The sequence below is a fragment of the Scyliorhinus torazame genome, chromosome 6 (assembly GCF_047496885.1).
Source record: "Scyliorhinus torazame isolate Kashiwa2021f chromosome 6, sScyTor2.1, whole genome shotgun sequence".
Classification (NCBI taxonomy): Eukaryota; Metazoa; Chordata; class Chondrichthyes; order Carcharhiniformes; family Scyliorhinidae; genus Scyliorhinus; species Scyliorhinus torazame.
Window position 1 is genome coordinate 58,827,486 of NC_092712.1, and position 20,799 is coordinate 58,848,284.

The following is a 20,799-nucleotide window of genomic DNA, read 5'->3' on the forward strand; positions in this document are numbered from 1 at the left end:
ATTCACTCTCTCCGCTCCCCGCTCCATCTCTCACTCCTCATCTCTCACCCCCCCTATCTCCCTCGCTGCTCCCCTTTTCCTCAGTTGGTGGGCCAGCAACCTGCTCGCCTTCTCCCCGTATTCGTACTGTACACCCTGTGCCTTCCTCCATTGCGCCTCTGCATTACCCGTAGTCAACAAGTCAAATTCTACATGTAGCCTCTGCCTTTCCCTGTACAGTCCCTCCTCCGGTGCCTCCGCATATTGTCTGTCCACCCTCAGAAGTTCTTTCAACAACCGCTCCCTTTCCCTACCCTCCTGCTTTCCTTTATGTGCCCTAATAGATATCAGCTCCCCTCTAACCACTGCCTTCAGCGCCTCCCAGACCACTCCCACCTGTACCTCCCCATTATCATTGAGTTCCAAGTACCTTTCAATACACCCTCTCACCCTTAAACACACCCCCTCATCGGCCAATAGTCCCATGTCCATTCTCCAGGGTGGACGCTGTTGTTTTTCTTCCCCTATCTCCAGGTCCACCCAATGTGGAGCATGATCCGAAATGGCTATAGCCGTGTACTCCGTCCCCGTCACCTTTGGGATCAGTGCCCTTCCCAAAACAAAAAAAATCTATTTGTGAATAAACTTTGTGGACATAGGAGAAAAACGAAAACTCCTTACTCCTAGGTCTACTAAATCTCCAGGGGTCTACTCCTCCCATCTGCTCCATAAAGTCCTTAAGCACCCTAGCTGCAGCCGGCCTCCTTCCGGTCCTGGACCTCGATCTGTCCAGCCCTGGGTCCAGCACAGTATTAAAATCTCCACCCATTACCAACTTCCCCACTTCTAGGTCCGGGATTCGTCCGAACATACGCCTCATAAAGTTGGCATCGTCCCAGTTCGGGGCATACACCTTCACGAATACCACTGCCTCCCCTTGCAATTTGCCACTCACCATCACGTATCTGCCCCCACTATCCGCCACTCTAGTCTTTGCCTCAAACATTACCCGCTTCCCCACTAGTATGGCCACCCCCGTTTTCTGCGTCTAGCCCCGAATGAAACATCTGCCCCACCCATCCTTTGCGTAGTCTGACCTGGTCTATCAGCTTCAGATGAGTCTTTTGAAGCATAACCACATCGGGCCCCCCCCGCCCCGACCCCCCCCCCCCATACCAGCTCCCCCTACTATCCAGCAGCAGCAACCCAGTTAAACCCCCCCCCCCCCCCCGCTAGATCCCAAACTAGCGTAATTGCACCCCCCATGTTGCTCCCAGAAGTCAGCAAACTCTGGCCGACCTCGGCTTCCCCCCGTGACCTCGGCTCACACTGTGCAAGGCCCCCTCCTTCCTGCTTCCCTGTTCCCGCCGTGATTACCATAGCGCGGGAACAAAGCCCGCGCTTCCCTTTTGGCCCCACCCCCAATGGCCGGCGCCCTCAGCTCCTCATCCTCCCTCCCCCCCCTCCCCCCCGATATGGGGAAGAGAGAAAAGTTACAGGGTCGCAGGATTAACAACTTGGGAAGTCATCTCTTCCCTCTTTTCCCCCCCTTCATCCCACATATTCACCCCCCCACTTTGTCCCAAACGTTCTTTTTATGGCCCGCTCACTCCAGTTTCTCCTCGACAATAAGTGTCCACGCCTCATCTGCCGTTTCGAAGTAGTGGTGTTTCCCTTGATGTGTGACCCACAGTCTTGCTGGTTGCAGCATTCCAAATTTAATCTTCAGTTTGTGCAGCACCGCTTTGGCCCAATTAAAGCTTGCCCTCCTTCTCGCCACCTCCACACTCCAATCTTGATAAACGCGCATCACCGCGTTCTCCCATTTACTGCTCCGAGTTTTCTTGGAGGAATCTCACCACTATGGCTCGAGGAATTTCTCCAGCCCTCGGTCTTCGCGCCATAACTCGATAGGCTCCCTCCACCTCCAGCGGACCCGTCGGGGCCTCCGATCCCATCAACGAGTGCAGCATCATGCTCACATATGCCCCGACATCCGCCCCTTCTACACCTTCGGGAAGACCAAGAATCCTTAAATTCTTCCTCCTCGCATTATTCTCCAGCACCTCCAGCCTTTCCACACACCTTTTGTGTTGTGCCTCGTGCATCTCCGTTTTCACCACCAGGCCCTGTATGTCGTCCTCATTCTCAGCAGCCTTTGCCTTCACGACCCGAAGCTTCTGTTCCTTGGTCTTTTGCTCCTCCTTTAGCCCCTCAATCGCTTGTAATATCGGGGCCAACAGCTCCTTCTTCATCTCCTTTTTGAGTTCTTCCACGCAACGCCGCAGGAACTCTTGTTGGTCAGGGCCCCATATTAAACTGCCTCTTTCCGACGCCATCTTGCTTTGTGGCTGCCTTCCTGGCCGCTGCTTTAGAGGATCCACCGCAATCCGGCCACTTTCCTCTCTTTTTTCCATCCGTGTCCAGGGAGGATTCCCTTCTGGATTACAGCACAGTGTTTTTTGCCGTTAAAATTGCCGTTGGGGCTACTATCAAGAGCCCAAAAGTCCGTTCCACCGGGAGCTGCCGAAACGTGCGACATAGCTGGTCATCGCCGCACCCGGAAGTCGCTGTATGCCTTCTTGACCACTCTATCGAACTGCGTTGCCACCTTCAGGGTACAATGGACCTGAACTCCCAGATCTCTCTGTACATCAATTTTCCCCAGGACTCTTCCATTGACCGTATAGTCCGCTCTTGAATTAGATCTTCCAAAATGCATCACCTCGCATTTACCTGGATTGAACTCCAGCTGCCATTTCTCTGCCTAACTCTCCAATCTATCTATATTTTGCTGTATTCTCCGACAGTCCTCCTCGCTATCTGCAACTCCACCAATCTTAGTATCATCTGCAAACTTGCTAATCAGACCACCTATACCTTCATCCAGATCATTTATGTATATCACAAACAACAGTGGTCCGAGCACGGATCCCTGTGGAACACCACTAGTCACCTTTCTCCATTTTGAGACACTCCCTTCCACCACTACTCTCTCTCTCCTGTTGCACAACCAGTTCTTTATCCATCCAGCTAGTATACCCTGAACCCCATACGACTTCACTTTTTCCATCAACCTGCCATGGGAAACTTTATCAAACGCCTTACTGAAGTCCATGTATATGACATCTACAGCCCTTCCCTCATCAATTAACTTTGTCACTTCCTCAAAGAATTCTATTAGGTTTGTAAGACATGACCTCCCCTGCACAAAACCATGCTGCCTATCACTGATAAGTCTATTTTCTTCCAAATGTGAATAGATCCCATCCCTCAGTATCTTGTCCAACAGTTTGCCTACCACGGACGTCAAGCTCACAGGTCTATAATTCCCTGGATTATCCCTGCTACCCTTCTTAAACAAAGGGACAACATTAGCAATTCTCCAGTCCTCCGGGACCTCACCCGTGCTCAAGGATGCTGCAAATATATCTGTTAAGGCCCCAGGTATTTAGTCCCTCGCTTCGCTCAGTAACCTGGGATAGATCCCATCCGGACCTGGGGACTTGTCCACCTTCATGCCTTTTAGAATACCCAAAACTTCCCCCTTCCTTAGGCCGACTTGACCTAGAGTATTTAAACATCCATCCCTAGCCTCAACATCTGTCATGCCCCTCTCCTTGGTGAATACCGATGCAAAGTACTCATTAAGAATCTTACCCATTTCCTCTGACTCCACGCATAATTTCCCTCTTTTGTCTTTCCTTTCTCTAGTTACCCTCTTGCTCCTTATATACGAATAAAAGGCTTTGGGATTTTCCTTAACCCTGTTAGCCAAAGATATTTCATGACCCCTTTTAGCCCTCTTCATTGCATATTTGAGATTTATCCTACTTTCCCAATATTCCTCCAAAGCTTCATCAGTTTTAAGTCGCCTAGATCTTATGTATGCTTCCTTCACTTCCCAAGCATAATTTTTGTACTCTATTCCAAATGTCTAACATCCTGAAGGTGGTTTTTTGGAATATTCTTTTTATAATCAAAATGTCTCAACTAGATTCCATTCATTGACTGAACAATCCTTTAGAAAATCTTTTAGCACCTTGCAAAAAACAAAATACACCAAGTATAACCCTGGATTGCAGAGGCAAAATTCAAACAGAACTATATAACAGCCATGTGCATTGCATAAGCCAGTCTTTGCTAACTGGAGCCTATTTGTCTGCGGAAAAATTACCCTGAAACCTTCTTTTCTGAAAGGGTGGGAACACTTAAGAATCTCAGAGACCCAGACAAGGGGATGCACACCCTTTGTCAAAGCCAGTGGAGAAGTGGGAGTCATGCGACATGAAGCTAAGGCTGGTGAACAATTATACTGCCTTGCTGCACTGCAAAGCTCACACTGCCATTTTAGTATCTATAAGCAGCAGCGTAGAAAAGGGGTTCTGCCCAGATTGAATTCCTGAACCCATCTACACTGATTCAATTAAAATTACAGTACCATCCCCTACAAGACTGATTTGTCTCTGTGTGCCTCTCTCAATACTGTGTTGCCCAGTATTGGTTTCAACCTATCAACCTCCAAGAAGGACACTGAACTCACATGAAACAATAATTATTTTCTCTGTAGTCTTTGACCTGCAAATGTTTCTTTCCCTATCCCTCTTTTACTGGATGAATGAAAAGGAGGCAAAATTGCCACCCTCCTCCTGTGTTCAAATGTGTGCAAATAAACTAAGCCTTTGAGTACATCCCATCTCAATTTTGAAGTGGGGTTATTACAAAGAATTGCATCACACCAAAACAGAGGAGTTAGGAAATATGCCACATTTATGAAGGGGGAAGCAAATCAAAATACCTTTCTCTTTATGGATGGATGGCGAGAGGACAAATGAAGGCTGTTTAAATTAAATATTCTCCTGTCTATAACACAACTGATATATGCCAATGATATGCAGTTTGGACGACATTCAAGACTTGACTGAGGAGTGTAATGTAACATCCATTTTTAACAAGACGGCATTCTGCCATTTCCCAACCAAAGTATAATGACACTTCCATAAGTTCCCCTTATTCAATAATTCAAATACAATATTCATGTCCATTCAAACTCTTCTGATAATGAAATAGCCCAATCCAGCTGACATCAGGATCTCTATAATATCTCCATTTGGGCTGGCAAGTGGCAAGTAAGATTCTAGTAAAGAAGAACCAACAACAACAAACGACAACCCAGCTGCATGCTTTTGGCCTTCAACAGTGACACCACCATCATCAAGTTCCCAAAACATCAATATCTTCGGGATTGCCATTTTACCAGTTCCTGCAGGAGTTCCTCAGGGTTGTATCCTTGGCCCAACCATCTTCATCTGCTTCATCAATTACCTTCCTTCCATCATAGGGTGAATGCTCACTGATGATTGCACAATGGTCAGCACCATTCACAACTCCTCAGATAACGAAGCAGTCCATGTCCAAGTGCAGGAAGACCTGGACAATATCCAGGCTTGGGCTAAAAGTGGCAAGTAGCATTCACAACACACAACTGCCAAGCAATGACCATCATGAACAAGGGAGAAGCTAACCATTGTCCCCTGACATTCAGTGACACTACAATCACCAAATCCCCCCTTATCAACATCCTGAGGGTTACCATTGACCAGAAATTGAAATGGACCAGCCATATAAATACTGTGACTACAAAGGTTCTTTGACAAGGTGACACAGGCAGTAGTGGATGACAGTAGTGCCAAGGATGTTGTGTATTTGGACTATCAGAAAGCATTTGATACAGTGCCACAAGGCAGGCTGGTTAGCAAATTAAAAATGTTTGGGATTGATGGGTCCTTGGCAACATTGATTAAATGTCAGCCAAGAGATAGGAAACAGAGGGTAGGTATAGATGGGCATTTCTCAGACTGGAGACAAATTGAAAGTGGTGTTCCCTAGGACTCAGTGTTGGGACCTTTGCTTTTTCGGATTTATATAAATGATTTAGAAGTGGGTGTTGAGGGCAAAACCTCAAAATTTGCAGATGACACTAAGCTAGGGAGAATCGTGAATTGTGAGGATGACTCTGAGCGACTTCAGAGGGGACATTGACAAGTGGCCAAATGGGCAGATACCTGGCAGATGAACGTCAATGCAGAGAAATATTAGGTAATGCATTTTGGTAGAAGAAACATGGAGGCAACATCGTCTCAATGATACAACTTTGAGGAGCGTACAGGAGCAGAGGGGCCTCGGGGTTCAAGTACATAATTCTCTGAAGGTGGCCAGGCAAGTTAAAATAGTTAAGAAGGGACTTCCTTCCGGGTGCGGCGATGACCAGCTAAGTCGCACGTTTCGGCACCTCCCGTTTTAACGGACTTTTGGGCTCTTATCGGGAGCCCCAACGGCAATTTTCGAAGGCTAAACCCACTGTGAGGCGACATAGAAGGAAGTCCCCCCGGATGTGAATGGACAGAAGAGATAATAGTGGCCAGATTGCGGAGGATCCTCTGGAGCAGCGGCAAAGAAGGGAAGTGAGAAGCAAGATGGCGGCAGAGGGAGGCCAGTTGGTATGGGGCCTGGAACAGCAGGAGTTCCTCCGGCGATGTGTGGAGGAGCTCAAGAAGGAGCTGCTGGCGCCGATGCTGCAGGCGATTGAGGGGTTAAAGGAGGCGCAGAAGACCCAAGAGATGGAGCTCCGTGGAGTGAAGGCAAAAGCTGCCGAAAACGAGGACGAGATACAGGGCTTGGTGGTGAAGATGGAGACGCACGAGGCACTACATAAGAGGTGTATGGAGAGACTGGAAGCCCTGGAAAAAAGCTCGAGGAGGAAGAACTTAAGAATCTTGGGTCTTCCCGAAGGGGCAGAGGGAGCGGACGTTGGGGCGTACGTGAGCACAATGCTCCATACCTTAATGGGAGCTGAGGCCCCGACGGGCCCCCTGGAAGTGGAGGGAGCGTACCGAGTCCTCGTGAGAAGACCAAAGGCAGGGGAAATACCTCGAGCAATAGTGGTGAGGTTCCACCGCTACAAGGACAGGGAGATGGTCCTGAGATGGGCGAAAAAGACACGGAGCAGCAGGTGGGAGAACGCGGTGATCCGCGTGTATCAGGTTTGGAGTGCGGAGGTGGCGAGAAGGAGGGAGAGTTTCAATCGGGCCAAGGCGGTGCTCCACAAGAGGAAAGTGAAATTTGGAATGTTGCAGCCGGCAAGACTGTGGGTTACACACCAGGGTAAACACCACTACTTCGAGACGGCAGAGGAGGCGTGGACATTTATTGAAGAGGAGAAGTTGGACTAGATTTGAGAAAGAGTGTTTGAAATGAAGTAGCGAGGTGGTGGCAAGGGACTGTGAATCAGATGGGGGAAAATTTTCTTTCCCCTCGAAGGGGGGGACACGAAGAAATGTGGGAGCCGGTGGGGAAGGGGAGGGGGAAGGAGAGAGGGAGCTGCGCCATCAGGGGCGGGGCCGAGAGGGAGGCACGGGCTTTGTTCCCGCGCTATGGAAATTGTGGCGGGAAAAGGGGGTGCAGGAAGGAGGGGACCTCACATAATGGGAGGCTAAGGATAAACGGGGGAAGCCGAGGTCAGCCAGTTTGCTGACTTCCGGAAGCAATATGGGGGGAGCAACTAAGCTAGAGAGGGATCTAGCGGGGGGGGGGGGGGGTTAACTGGGTTGCTGCTGCTAAGGGGAAGGGGGAGCTGTTACGGGATGGGATGGTCGGGACGGGAGGGCACCGTCCGGGGGATAAGCGGGTGCGTGGGAACCAGGTGAGGAGCTGGTCTAAAAAAGGGGATGGCTAGTCGACGAGGGGGGGGGGAGGGTAAAGAGCCCCCCAACCCGGTTGATCACGTGGAACGTGAGAGGGTTGAATGGGCCGATTAAGAAGGCAAGGGTACTTGCGCACCTAAAGAAGCTAAAGGCAGACGTGGTCATGCTTCAGGAGACGCACCTGAAACTGGCGGATCAGGTCAGATTAAGAAAAGGATGGGTGGGACAGGTCTTCCACTCAGGCTTGGGTGCAAAAAGTAGAGGGGTGGCAATACTGGTGGGGAAACGGGTATTGTTTGAGGCGAAGACCACAGTGGTGGACAGTGGGGGTAGATACGTGATGGTGAGTGGCAGATTGCAAGGTGAGGTGGTGGTGCTGGTGAACGTATATGCCCCGAACTGGGATGGCGCGAACTTTATGAAGCGTATGTTGGGGCGCATCCCGGACCTGGAGATGGGAAAGTTGGTAATAGGGGGGGACTTCAACATGGTGCTGGATCCAGGGCTGGACCGGTCCAGATCTAGGACCGGGAGGAGGCCGGCAGCGGCCAAGGTGCTTAAGGGCTTTATGGAGCAGATGGGAGGAGTGGATCCCTGGAGATTTACTAGGCCAAGGAGTAAAGAGTTTTCCTTCTTCTCCCATGTCCACAAAGTGTACTCCCGGATAGACTTTTGTCCTGGGAAGGGCGCTGATCCTGAAGGTGGCAGGAACGGAGTATTCGGCTATAGCCATTTCAGATCATGCCCCACATTGGGTAGATCTGGAAGTAGGAGAGGAAAAGGAGCAGCGCCCACTCTGGAGATTCGATATGGGACTGTTGGCGGACGAGGGGGTATGTGTAAGGGTGAGGGGATGTATTGAAAGGTACCTAGAGATCAATGATGACGGAGAGGTCCAGGTGGGAGTGGTCTGGGAGGCGCAGAAGGCGGTGGTTAGAGGGGAGCTGATCTCCATAAGGGCCCATATGGGGAAACAAGAGGATAAAGAAAGGGAGAGATTGTTGGGGGAGATTTTGAGGGTGGATAGGCAATATGCGGAGGCTCCAGATGAAGGACTATACAGGGAAAGACGGAGATTGCACACGGACTTTGACTTGTTGACCACGGGTAAGGCGGAGGCACAATGGAGGAAGGCACAGGGAGTGCAGTATGAATATGGAGAGAAGGCGAGCCGGCTGCTGGCCCAACAACTTAGGAAGAGGGGGGCGGCGAGAGAGATCAGAGGGGTTTGAGATGAGGAGGGAAAGATGGAACGGGGAGCGGAGAGGGTGAACGGGGTATTTAAGGTATTTTACGAGAGGCTATATAAGGCTTAACCCCCGGAAGGGAAAGAGGGAATGATGCGTTTCCTAGACCAGCTGGAGTTCCCGAAGGTTGAGGAACAGGAGATGACAGGACTGGAGCGCAGATTGAGGTGGAGGAGGTGGTAAAAGGAATTGGGAACATGCAGGCAGGGAAGGCCCCGGGACCGGATGGGTTCCCGGTGGAGTTCTATAGGAAATACGTGGACCTGCTGGCCCCACTTCTGACAAGAACCTTTAATGAGGCTAGGGAAAGGGGGACACTACCCCCGACGATGTCGGAGGCGACGATATCGCTGATCCTGAAAAGAGACAAAGACCCGCTGCAGTGCGGGTCATACAGGCCAATTTCCCTCTTGAACGTAGATGCCAAGCTTTTGGCCAAGGTGATGGCGACGAGGATAGAGGACAGTGTCCCTAGGGTGGTGCATGATGATCAAACGGGGTTTGTTAAAGGGAGGCAATTGAATGCTAACATACGGAGGCTGTTGGGGGTGATGATGATGCCCCCACCGGAGGGGGAGGCGGAGATAGTGGTGGCGATGGATGCAGAGAAAGCATTTGATAGAGTGGAGTGGGACTACCTGTGGGAAGTACGGAGGAGATTTGGATTTGGAGGGGTTCATTAGATAGGTTCAGCTCCTGTACAGGGCCCCGGTGGCAAGTGTGATTACAAATAGGCAACGATCTGACCACTTCCGACTATATAGGTGTACAAGACAGGGATGTCCCCTGTCCCCGTTACTGTTTGCGTTGGCAATTGAGCCATTGGCCATAGCGCTGAGAGGCTCTAGGAAGTGGAGGGGGGTACTTAGAGGAGGAGAAGAGCATCGGGTGTCATTATACGCGGATGATTTGTTGTTGTGTGTCGCGGACCCAGTGGAGGGGATGCCTGAGATAATGCAGACACTCAGGGAGTTTGGAGAATTTTCAGGATATAAATTGAATATGGGGAAGAGCGAACTGTTTGTGATGCACCCCGGGGAACAGGGCAGGGGAATAGACGATTTACCGTTGAGGAGGGTAAGAAGAGATTTCCGGTATTTAGGGATCCAGGTGGCCAGGAACTGGGGAACCTTGCACAAGCTTAACTTGGCACGACTGGTAGAGCAGATGGAAGAGGACCTTAGGAGGTGGGACTTGGCGCCCCTGTCATTGGCGGGCAGGGTGCAGGCGGTTAAAATGGTGGTCCTTCCGAGGTTTCTTTGTGTGTTCCAGTGCCTCCCTGTACGGATTACAAAGGCCTTTTTCAAGAAGGTGGACAAGAGTATTATGAGCTTTGTGTGGGCTGGAAAGACCCCAAGAGTAAAGAGGGGGTTCCTGCAGCGCAGTAGGGACAGAGGGGGACTGGCACTGCCGAGTCTCAGTGATTATTATTGGGCCGCCAACGTGTCAATGATATGTAAGTGGATGAGGGAAGGGGAAGGAGCGGCGTGGAAAAGACTGGAGATGGCGTCCTGTAGGGGAACTAGCTTAAAAGCACTGGCGACAGCGCCGTTACCGTTCTCCCCGAAGAAATACACCACAAACCCAGTGGTGGTGGCAACTCTGAAAATTTGGGGGCAGTGGAGACGACGCAAGGGAGTGACGGGTGCCTCAGTGTGGTCCCCGATAAGGAACAACCATAGGTTCGTCCCGGGAAGGATAGATGGGGGATTTAAATCTCGGCAGCGAGCAGGAATTGCGAAATTGCAGGACTTGTTCTTAGACGGGACGTTCGCGAGTCTGGGAGCACTGACAGAAAAATATGGGTTGCCACCTGGGAATGCATTTCGCTACATGCAAGTGAGGGCATTTGTGAGGCAACAGGTGAGGGAATTTCCGCAGCTCCTGGCGCAAGAGATCCAGGACAGAGTGATTTCGGGGGCATGGGTGGGTGATGGTAGGGTGTCAGATATATATAGGGAAATGAGAGACGAGGGGGAGACGATGGTAGAGGAGCTGAAGGGAAAATGGGAGGAGGAGCTGGGGGAAGAGATTGAGGAGGGGCTGTGGGCAGATGCCCTAAGTAGGGTAAACTCTTCGTCCTCGTGTGCCAGGCTCAGCCTGATACAATTCAAGGTTCTACACAGGGCGCATATGACGGGAGCAAGGCTGAGTAGGTTTTTTGGAGTGGAAGATAGGTGAGGGAGATGCGCGGGAAGCCCAGCGAACCACACCCACATGTTTTGGTCATGTTCTGGGGTTGCATGGGTTCTGGGTGGGTGTGGCAAAAGTGATCTCGTAGGTGGTGGGCGTCCGGGTCAAACCAAGCTGGGGATTGGCTATATTTGGCGTTGCAGATGAGCCGGGAGTGCAGGAGGCGAGAGAGGCCGATGTTTTGGCCTTTGCGTCCCTAGCAGCCCAGCGAAGGATTCTACTTATGTGGAAAGAAGCTAAGCCCCCGGGTGTGGAGGCCTGGATCAACGACATGGCAGGGTTTATAAAACTGGAGCTGATAAAATATGCATTAAGAGGTTCGGCTCAGGGGTTCACCGGGCGGTGGCAACCGTTCCTTGACTATCTCGCAGAGCGATAAGGGAAAATAGGAAAGGCAGCAGCAGCGGCCCAGGAGGTGGGGGGGGGGGGGGGGGGGGGGGGGGGGCTCATGTGGGTCTTCAGGGGTTGTGTGTGAGTTTATATATTAGTTATTTATATTTGATTTCACAAAGTTGCTATTTTAGTTATTATTTGTTGTTTCTTATTTTGTTGTTGGCAGTTGCCGATAGTCAGCATATTATTTATTTAAAAAACGATCAATGTATATATTATTACAAAGTTGTAAAATGGGAAATTTTTGTTTGATCGAAAAACTTTAAAATACATATTTTTTTTTAAAAATAGTTAAGAAGGCTTAAAGCATCCTTGCATTTATAAATTGAGGCATCGAGTATAAAAGCAGAAGTGATGCTACACCTCTACAAATCATTGATCAGGCCACATTTGGAGTATTGTGTTCAGTTCTGGACAGCTTATTGAAGGAAGAATGTTAAAGCCCTGGCGAAAGTGCAGAGGAGATTTGCTAGAATTATACAAGGAATGAGGAATTTTAGATACAAGGAAAAATTGGAGAAATTGGGCTTCTTCTCCTTGGAGCAGAGAAGATTAAGTGACCTTTTGAGGTGTTCAAAATTATGAATAAATAGGATATTATGTTTCCACTAGTTGGTATGCAAATGACTAGGGGTTACAATTCCAAGATGGCCAGCAAGAGAGCGAGGAGTGAGATGAGAAACTTCTTTACTCAAGAGTTGTTGGGATTTAGAATCAACTGCCTGGAAGAGTGGTAGAGGCGGATTCCATAGGAGGTTTCAAAAGAGAGCTGGATATATATTTGAAAGTGATTCATTGAGAGGGCTATAGAGAAAGAGCTGGAGAATGGGACTAGCTGGGCAGCTCTTTTGGGAGCTGGTGCAGATGTGGTGGACCAAATGGCCAAATTCTGTGCTGTAAATAACAAACAAATAGTGGGTCAGAGGCTAGGAATCCTGCAACGATTAACTCATCTCCGGACTCCCCAAATCCTGTTCACCATCTACAAGGCCCAAGTCGGGAGTACACTTGCCTGGATGAGAGCAGCTCCAATAACACTCAAGAAGCTTGACGCCATCCAGGAAAAATCAGCCCGCAAGATAGCCACCGCATCCACAAACATTCACTCTCTCCACCACCTACACACAAGGGCAGCAGTGTGTATCATCTACAAGATGCGCTGCAGGAATTCACTAAGGCTCCTCCATCAGCACCTTGCAAACCCAAGACCGCTACCATCTAGAAAGACCAGGGCAGAGGATACAGTACTGTGGCTGTACCTTCATCACATGAACTGCAGCAGTTCAAGAAGGCAGCTCACCATCACCTTCTCAAGCGCAGTTAGTGATGGGCAATAAATGCTGGCCCAGCCAGTGACGTCCGCACCCCACAAATGATTTTTATTTTAAATTACAAGTTGCACATGTAGTGCTTGTAATCACAGCAGGCCGGTGGGAGTTTATTTTGTTTGCTGTTACAAAACAAAACATAAGAATATTGAAACAATACATCTCATTTTCAGGTTGGGGTTGGAAATCTATTGTCGTGCAACGGTATTACAGGACTAATAATCCAGAGGCCTAAACAAATGAATTGGACAACATAAGTTCAACTCGAAAATCATGGCAGTCTGTACATTTGAGATCATTTTTTTTTAAATCTAGAAATAAAGGCTGCCATCAGTATTAGTGGTTATAAAATTGCAAATTGTTGCAAAGAACTTAACTGGTTCACTCATGCCCTTCAGGGAAACAAACTACATCCTTACCCAGTTCAGTGTAAAAACAGGTCCAAATCCCTCTGACTAACTTGAATCAAACGGTTACCAAGAATAAACAACTATTAGGGGCACCTTCACTATGCAGATTGCAGCGATTCAATAAATTGGCCACCACCAAATTTTAAAATGCAACTGGAAAGGTCATTTAACGCCAGAAATGTCTTATCCCAAGAATGAATGAAAAAAGGCAGTTGTCAGGAAGCATCCGAGCAGAACCAGGACAGAGAAGACTGATACAATTACAACCAAGAGGAGGCAGTGGCTCAGTAGTATGGTGACTGGACTAGTAATCCAGAGTAATGCTGTAGGGTCCCATGTTCAAATCCTGCCACTCAGATGGTGGAATTTCAATAAAAATCTGGAATTAAAAGTCTAATGATGACCATGATGGGCAATAAATGCTGGCTCAGCCAGGGACACTCCCATCCCATGAAAGAAAAAAAGAAACACAAGAGGTTGAGCAGAGGTAAGACAAAAGAACACTAGTGGAGCTGCAGGAGGCATCAATGGAGGGGAAAACTGGTTGGACTGGGTAGAGAACACCAATAATCTTTTTCAGTCGTGGTTTTGATGGGTCATCTCTCATAATGCCCTTTGTACCATGACAGCATTACTTTGAATATTCAACCTGATATTTTAAGACACAACCACAGTCCTCTTAAGATTCTTTCACCAAAAGAACAGGCATTATTAAGTATGATAAGAATAAGAACAATATTAACGGTCAATACCAAGCAGCTCAACCAATAGCTCAGCAAATTAATGCATTGAGTCGCTCAACATCGCAGACCATGATAGTCTCAGATTGAACAGTTAGACCCAGATGTTCGTGGTGTCAGGTTGAGTCGGGAGGCCTTTAAAATTAGTGGCCAGGGTCAGATTCCCATCACAATTCCCATTCCGGCAATTTTCATTTGCAAAAGATAACAGTGTGATAGCCAGCCCGCTTTTGCGGGGTGGGCATTTCAAACAATCCCCCTAATTTTGTTGGCTTCAGGTCTGTCCTGTAAGGAACATGGTTCGTGGCTTCTCAAGAGGAGTGGTGCATCACTGGGGAACCCTAGACCTGATGCAGGAATGCAAACCAAAAACGGCCATTCAACATTCCTATTGAAATGTATTGCTCTTTGTACCTGTTGTCAATCGTAGTATCAATGACAACGCCATTATCCATTTCATACATCTTAATGTTTGTAGATTTAACACAGGCATCGAAAAAACTCTTCAAAAAATAACTTATTTCAAGGTGATGTCAATCAAACAAAGCTTGCAACCCCCCTACAGTTGCATCAACATTGCTTGCTGAAAGCCAAGTGCATGAAACATCCTTGGAACTCAGCTGAGCACTAATAATTAAGTCATCTCGAAAAAGATGTCTGGTCAACTGTTTTCACTGCTTCTGTTGATATAGTTGCCAGGTGGGCTCCTTAACAGAGACAGGTGTCCAGAGTTGGGAATTTATTCCAATTCCCAGTTTCCGTTTCTTCACAACCATCTGGCCCTCAATCTGTGCAGCTAGCTGATTTCAGCCAGTGCAATGATAGAGGCATTATAGCTGGTTTCAGTCGACATGAATGTTCGAGGAAAAAATAATACAGGGCTCCTTGCTTCTTAGCAATCTTGTACTAAGAGTGGCCCGTTTAACTCAGTTGACTAGACAGCTGGTTCGTGATACAGAGCAAAGCCAGCAGCGTGGGTTCAATTCCCGCACCAGCTGAGGTTATTAATGAAAGCCCGCCTTCTCAACCTTGCCCCTCACCTGAGGTGTGGCAATCCTCGGATTAAATCACCACCAGTCAGCTCTTCTCCACTCCTCCTCCTCCCTCCTCCTCCCCCCCCCCCCCCCCCCCTCCTCCCACAAGGGAAAAGCAGCCTATGGTCATCTGGGACTATGGCAACATTACCTTATCCTACTGAATGGAGTGAGTGTACAAAAGACTGGTAACCATTAAAACTGTAATGCATTATGTGGTCAAATGGTCTTTGGAGATGGCCACTTCGATCAAATGTGAAAGGAAGCCCGGTATTTGTGAAACTGTCAACAAGGAATCAACTCCTTTGGGAAGTAAAAAAATAATGGCAGAAAATATTTAATAATCAGAACACACAAAGGAAAACCTCAGGCTGGTCCAACTCTGGAGGTTACTGTTCTTTTCCAGTTTTAGCATTCAAAATAATAATCAAATACACCTAACTTATAACTGAATGGGAATCGTCATGAAAATTACCTGATTTGAAGGTCTAAGATAATTTGTCTGCTGTCTATGTTTTCTGTATATGTTTTTACCCCATCAATCCGTAGAGGCTGAAAGAGATGAACAAAGAGATAGCAGTGAGCAGAGACCAAGCATCTTCAAAACTCTCTCTAGCAGCTGGTGAACACAGACCTTTAGGAAGTTAAATAAATCCACATGAATTTTTTCCCCCCAATTAACTTGCAGAAATAAAAAAGTATGCTGTTTCTCTCCAATATTATTTATAATTATACCCAAGCAATTGCTATAACTTACACAGCTGCTTTGACTTGGCAGTTGGGGATCAGACCAATGCAGATGGAGGTGGAAAATTAGATGGTCGCCAAAGATATGGGTGAAATTGTGAGAACAAAGAACAAAGAAAAGTACAGCACAGGAACAGGCCCTTCGGCCCTCCAAGCCAGTGCCGACCATGCTGACTAAACTACAATCTTCTACACTTCCTGGGACCGTATCCCTCTATTCCCATCCTATTCATGTATTTGTCAAGATGCCCCTTAAATGTCACTATCGTCCCTGCTTCCACCACCTCCTCCGGCAGCGAGTTCCAGGCACCCACTACCCTTATCATGACTTTGTCATGACTTTTTAAAGAGGGCAGTGGAAAGGATATGGAAGATTTGGTGAGATTGAATAGATCAGGTGGATAGATACAAGTGGAACAATATATGAGGGCTGTCCATCAAGATTAAACTAGAACTTTGGGAAAACAGAACACCAGGGATCTGTGGCTCAACGGGAAACAGGAAGAAGCAACGGCAGTTGAGTAAATGATCTTCATCGAATTTTCAAAGAAGTCAACTGTTGCAGCCAAGGATAAATGGTAGAAGGGAAAAGAAGACGACTGTTACTCTGGAGAGAAATAAAGATTATCTTTACTCACCAGGAAGGTATTGGAATAGTCAGTGGTTTTCACAGAGAAGAATCAAGTTTTATGTAGTCCTATGATATCGGATGATGGATGGCTAAGCCAGTGTGTGCCAGATAAACTCAAATCTGTATGCCTTGGACTTGGTGCAAAATTGGGGGACATATCAAGGGGAATGAGCGAGCAGGGTAGGGGAGTTAAGGTTTTACAGAGGACAAGGGCATTGAAGGTACAGGCAAGGAAGTGGTTGGGAAAATCAACACTCCAGATGTACCATGGCGAATGGAACATGTTATGAACCCCATGGAGGAACCATAAACCAAAATAACCAAATTTGTTGAATGTCCCTCAAATGAAGAAATTACCAAACCAATTCCACTTTTTATAGCATTTACTTTAACATGAGTCAGAACCAACACAAATTAAACATTAACAGAAAAATGGTACTTCAAATAAAAAGGCACGTTTCTCTTCAAATAGTCAATACAACAAATATATGTTTTACACCAACGACAAACACCCACATAACACTCCACAAAATGTGGCAGCATGGGCAGGACCAAGTTCTCCAACTTGGCCTCAGGTACATAGGCTTTCTCACTTGTTCATTCATTCGATTCGGCCTTCAATCACATTCACCAGTAGCCGTATTCTATCCAAGAACCCCGGAGGCAGTTGTCACCAGAATGGTGCACTGCAGCAGAACCTCCTTAGCTAGGTTCACGGCAGTCTTGAATGCACAGATTTCCTACCATCACCTTTCTCCAACCCCTTTTAGAAACCCTGTCAAATGTTCACAAACTCAACAGCAGTAAAATTGCCCAATTCACAATTGCTGCTATAACCCGATCTTCTGCTTTCTGCCCTGTTCAAGTGTAATACGCAAACACTGCTCCTTGTAAATATGCCTTCTCTGTTCAGCTCTGGCTGGCCACATGGTTTCTGGTCTTAGGTTCCTTCCTGTTGGCATTGCATCCAGGTCAAGGGACCAATATTTCTTATTATCCAAGAGAATTACAAATAATTCCTTTACAATTGCTACAAACTCTAAAAGATTCTTTTCAAACAAACATTCTTAAATGTGATCAGATTCACTAGATATTTCTAAAGAAATAAAAGCATTTTGCTGACTGTACTGCTTCTGGCTCAGAGACCATCACTAAGACCAATAGCTAGACAGTTGGGTATTTAAGAGTGCGCCTGAGAAAGGACATATTGGCACTGGAGGGAGTGCAGAGGAGATTCACTAGGTTGATCCCAGAGTTGAGGGGAGTAGATTATGACGAGAGGTTGAGTAGACTGGGACTGTACTCATTGGAGTTTAGAAGGATGCGGGGAGGGATCTTATTGAAACATATAAAATTATGAAGGGAATAGATAGGATAGATGCGGGCAGGTTGTTGCCACTGGTCGGGGAAAGCAGAACTAGGGGGCACAGCCTCAAAATAAGGGGAAGTAGATTTAGGACGGAGTTTAGGAGGAACTTCTTCACCCAAAGGGTTGTGAATCTCTGGAATTCCTTGCCCAGTGAAGCAGTTGAGGCTCCTTCTTTAAACGTTTTTAAGAAAAAGATAGATACCTTCCTAAAGAATAAAGGGATTCGGGGATATGGTGTACGGGCCGGAGAGTGGAGCTGAGTCCACAAAGATCAGCCATGATCTCATTAAATGGCGGAGCAGGCTCGAGGGGCCAGATGGCCTACTCCTGTTCCTAGTTCTTATGTTCTTTTAAGTTACTTGTGGGAAAAGTCTTTTTTCTAGGGATGGACAAAGAGTCAAGTGGGGTTGAAAGGCGGCAGGGTATGGTGGTGAGGGGTTCAAGGAAGTAGGTGTAGGTGACCTGGTCATCAATTGAGATAATGACAAGCACAAAACTATGGGAGATAACAAGATTGAGGGAATAGCTGTGAATAGGGATACAAATGCCTATTTGGAATGAGAGATTTAAGGAAAACAGGAGGGAATTGCATACAATATCTCCAAATTTGCTGGGTGGCAGTTTGTTTGCTGTGAGGAGGATGAAAAGAAGCTTCAGGGTGACTTGGACAGGCTGGCTGAGTGGGCAAATATAATATAATGTGGGTAAATGTGAGGTTATCCACTTTGGTGGCAAAAACAGGAAGGCAGATTATCTAAATGGTGGCAGTTTGGGAAAAGGGGAAGAGCAACGAGACCTGGGTGTCATGGTGGAACAGTTGGCATGCAGGTACAGCAGGCGGTGAGAGAAGCTAATGGCATGCTTGTCTTCATAGCGACCAAACTGGAATACAGGAGTGGGGATGGATGTCTTGCTGCAGTTAAACAGGGCCTTGGTGAAGCCACACCTAGAGTATTGTTAACAGTTTTGGTCTCCTAGTTTGAGGAAGGACATTCTTGCTATTGAGAGTGTCCAGCTCACCAGACTAATTCCTGGGGTGGCAGGACTGGCATATGAAGAAACACTGGATCAACTGGGCTTGTACTCGCTGGAGTTTAGAAGAATGAGAGAAGATCTCATAGAAACACAAAATTCTGATGGGACTGGACAGGCTAGATGCGGGAAGAATATTTTCGATGCTGGGGACGTCCAGAACTAGGGGTCACAGCCTAAGAATAAGGGGTAAGTCATTCAGGACTGAGGTGAGGAAGAACTTCTTCTCTCAGAGAGTTGCGAACTTGTGGAATTCTCCACCAAAGAAAGCGGTTTGTGCCAGTCCGTTGGATATATTCAAGAGGGAGCTGGTCAGGGCTCTTGCGGCTAAAGGGATCAAGGGATATGGAGAGAGTGTGGGAGTGGCATGAATTTACATGATCAGTCATGATCATGTTGAATGGTGGTGCAGTCTCGAAGGCTTCCTCCTGTACCTATTTTTTATGTTTTTATGAATTAATTTAAGATACCCACTATTTCTTTCTTAAATAAAAAGTCAATTTCTCCATAAGAGCATTTGTTCATTTCAGTTTTGCAAGCAACTAGTACTCACCTTGCTTCCCATGTCAACTTTTGTGAAATTGAAGGTACTAAGATGGCTATTTGCGCCCCTCACAGCTGGTTCAATGGTTTCTTTCAACAATTTCTCCACAAACTGGCAGATAAATGGCCACATTTTTTTTACTGTCTAAAAGTAATAAAACAGAATAAAAATTTTGAACCATGATCAGGATACAAAATACAAAATGCTAAAACCAGCACATTAAAAAGGCAGTGTTACGTGGGCAATGTTACATAAAAGCACTGACCAAGTAATACAAGAGGCCATTCAGCCCACCATAAATTCTCTCAGAAGAACTATTGACTCTGTTCCATTCCCCTTCCTTTTCACCAGACTCAGATTTTTATTTTTCAAATATTTATCCACTTCCTTCAAAAAGCTCTTATGGAATTTTCTATCTGTACATTTGGTCGGGTATTCCATATCCTAACAAACTTTTGCATTAAAAAAAATCCCCTATTCCTCATTTAAAGTCATAAAATCAGTAGGTACCCAGAACACATACCATTCTATTTGAATGGCAGCAGCCTTTCTTGAGAGATCCGTTCATTTTCTTGTCATTTCGGGCAGTCAGAATAAAGAAAGGGTCAAGAGGACAAACTTCTTTTAAGCTTTACAATCTTAACTGGTCTAACCATAAGATTAGTGGGTAGGTTTCAAGTGTCTAAATGTGAATAAGAACGATGAAAGCTACTTAATTCCTCTGACAGAAAATCTCACATGACTGAGTGAGGGCATGAAGGGTTAGAACTTGAACGAACATTTTTCACAATAAAAAGCATTCCTGGTTAGTAGATTTTAAAATGTTTTGAATGCTAGCAACCCTGTTGTTCTCAACCACCCACTCAAAGGTTGCTGGTCCTGTGATGTCACTACATAATCTTCAATTCTGTCAACTCAGTTTCATTATGATATTCAATAAGCTCTCTATGCAGATAGTGTATTTAAAAGGTTAAAATTCTGTAAACCATAACATGTTGTTACTTTGATAGACTGAGCTGAATAGCCTTCTTCCATGTTGTTCTAATTCTACATGATAAACCAGTGGCCAACATCTAAACTGTAAATAGAATCCACTTCACACAAACTAAAGCATAATAAAAGTGGATAGTTCACTGATAACCTGCCTCTTCCTTTTACCCATATTTTTTTTTTTATAAAAGGATTTTTCAAAATGCAGTTCACAAATTGTACACAGTGGCAAGCACTGCTGCCTCACAGCGCCAGGGACCCGCCTCCAATTCCAGCCTTGGGTGACCGTGTGGAATTTGCATGTTCTCCCGGTGTCTGCGTGGGATCCTTCTGGGTGCTCCGGTTTCCTGCCACAGTCCAAAGATATGTGGGTTAAGTGGATTGGCCATGCTAAATTGCCCCTTATGTCCAACGGTTAGGTGGGGTTACAGGCATAGGGCCGGGCAGTGGGCCTAGATG

The 20,799-nt window shown here is 46.9% G+C and overlaps 1 protein-coding gene across 4 annotated transcripts in view; it reads right to left on the reverse strand.

Moving 5' to 3' along the window:
• Window positions 1–20,799, reverse strand: part of LOC140424807 (extended synaptotagmin-2-like) — a 338,421-nt gene that overhangs the window by 188,705 nt on the left and 128,917 nt on the right. For all 4 annotated transcript variants that reach the window (XM_072508235.1, XM_072508234.1, XM_072508233.1 and 1 more), the window contains exons 3-4: window positions 19,360–19,494; window positions 15,503–15,579 (exon numbers count right to left, since the gene is read on the reverse strand). In XM_072508235.1, the coding sequence (XP_072364336.1) occupies window positions 15,503–15,579; window positions 19,360–19,494 (212 nt within the window). The remainder of the gene's footprint in view (window positions 1–15,502; window positions 15,580–19,359; window positions 19,495–20,799) is intronic.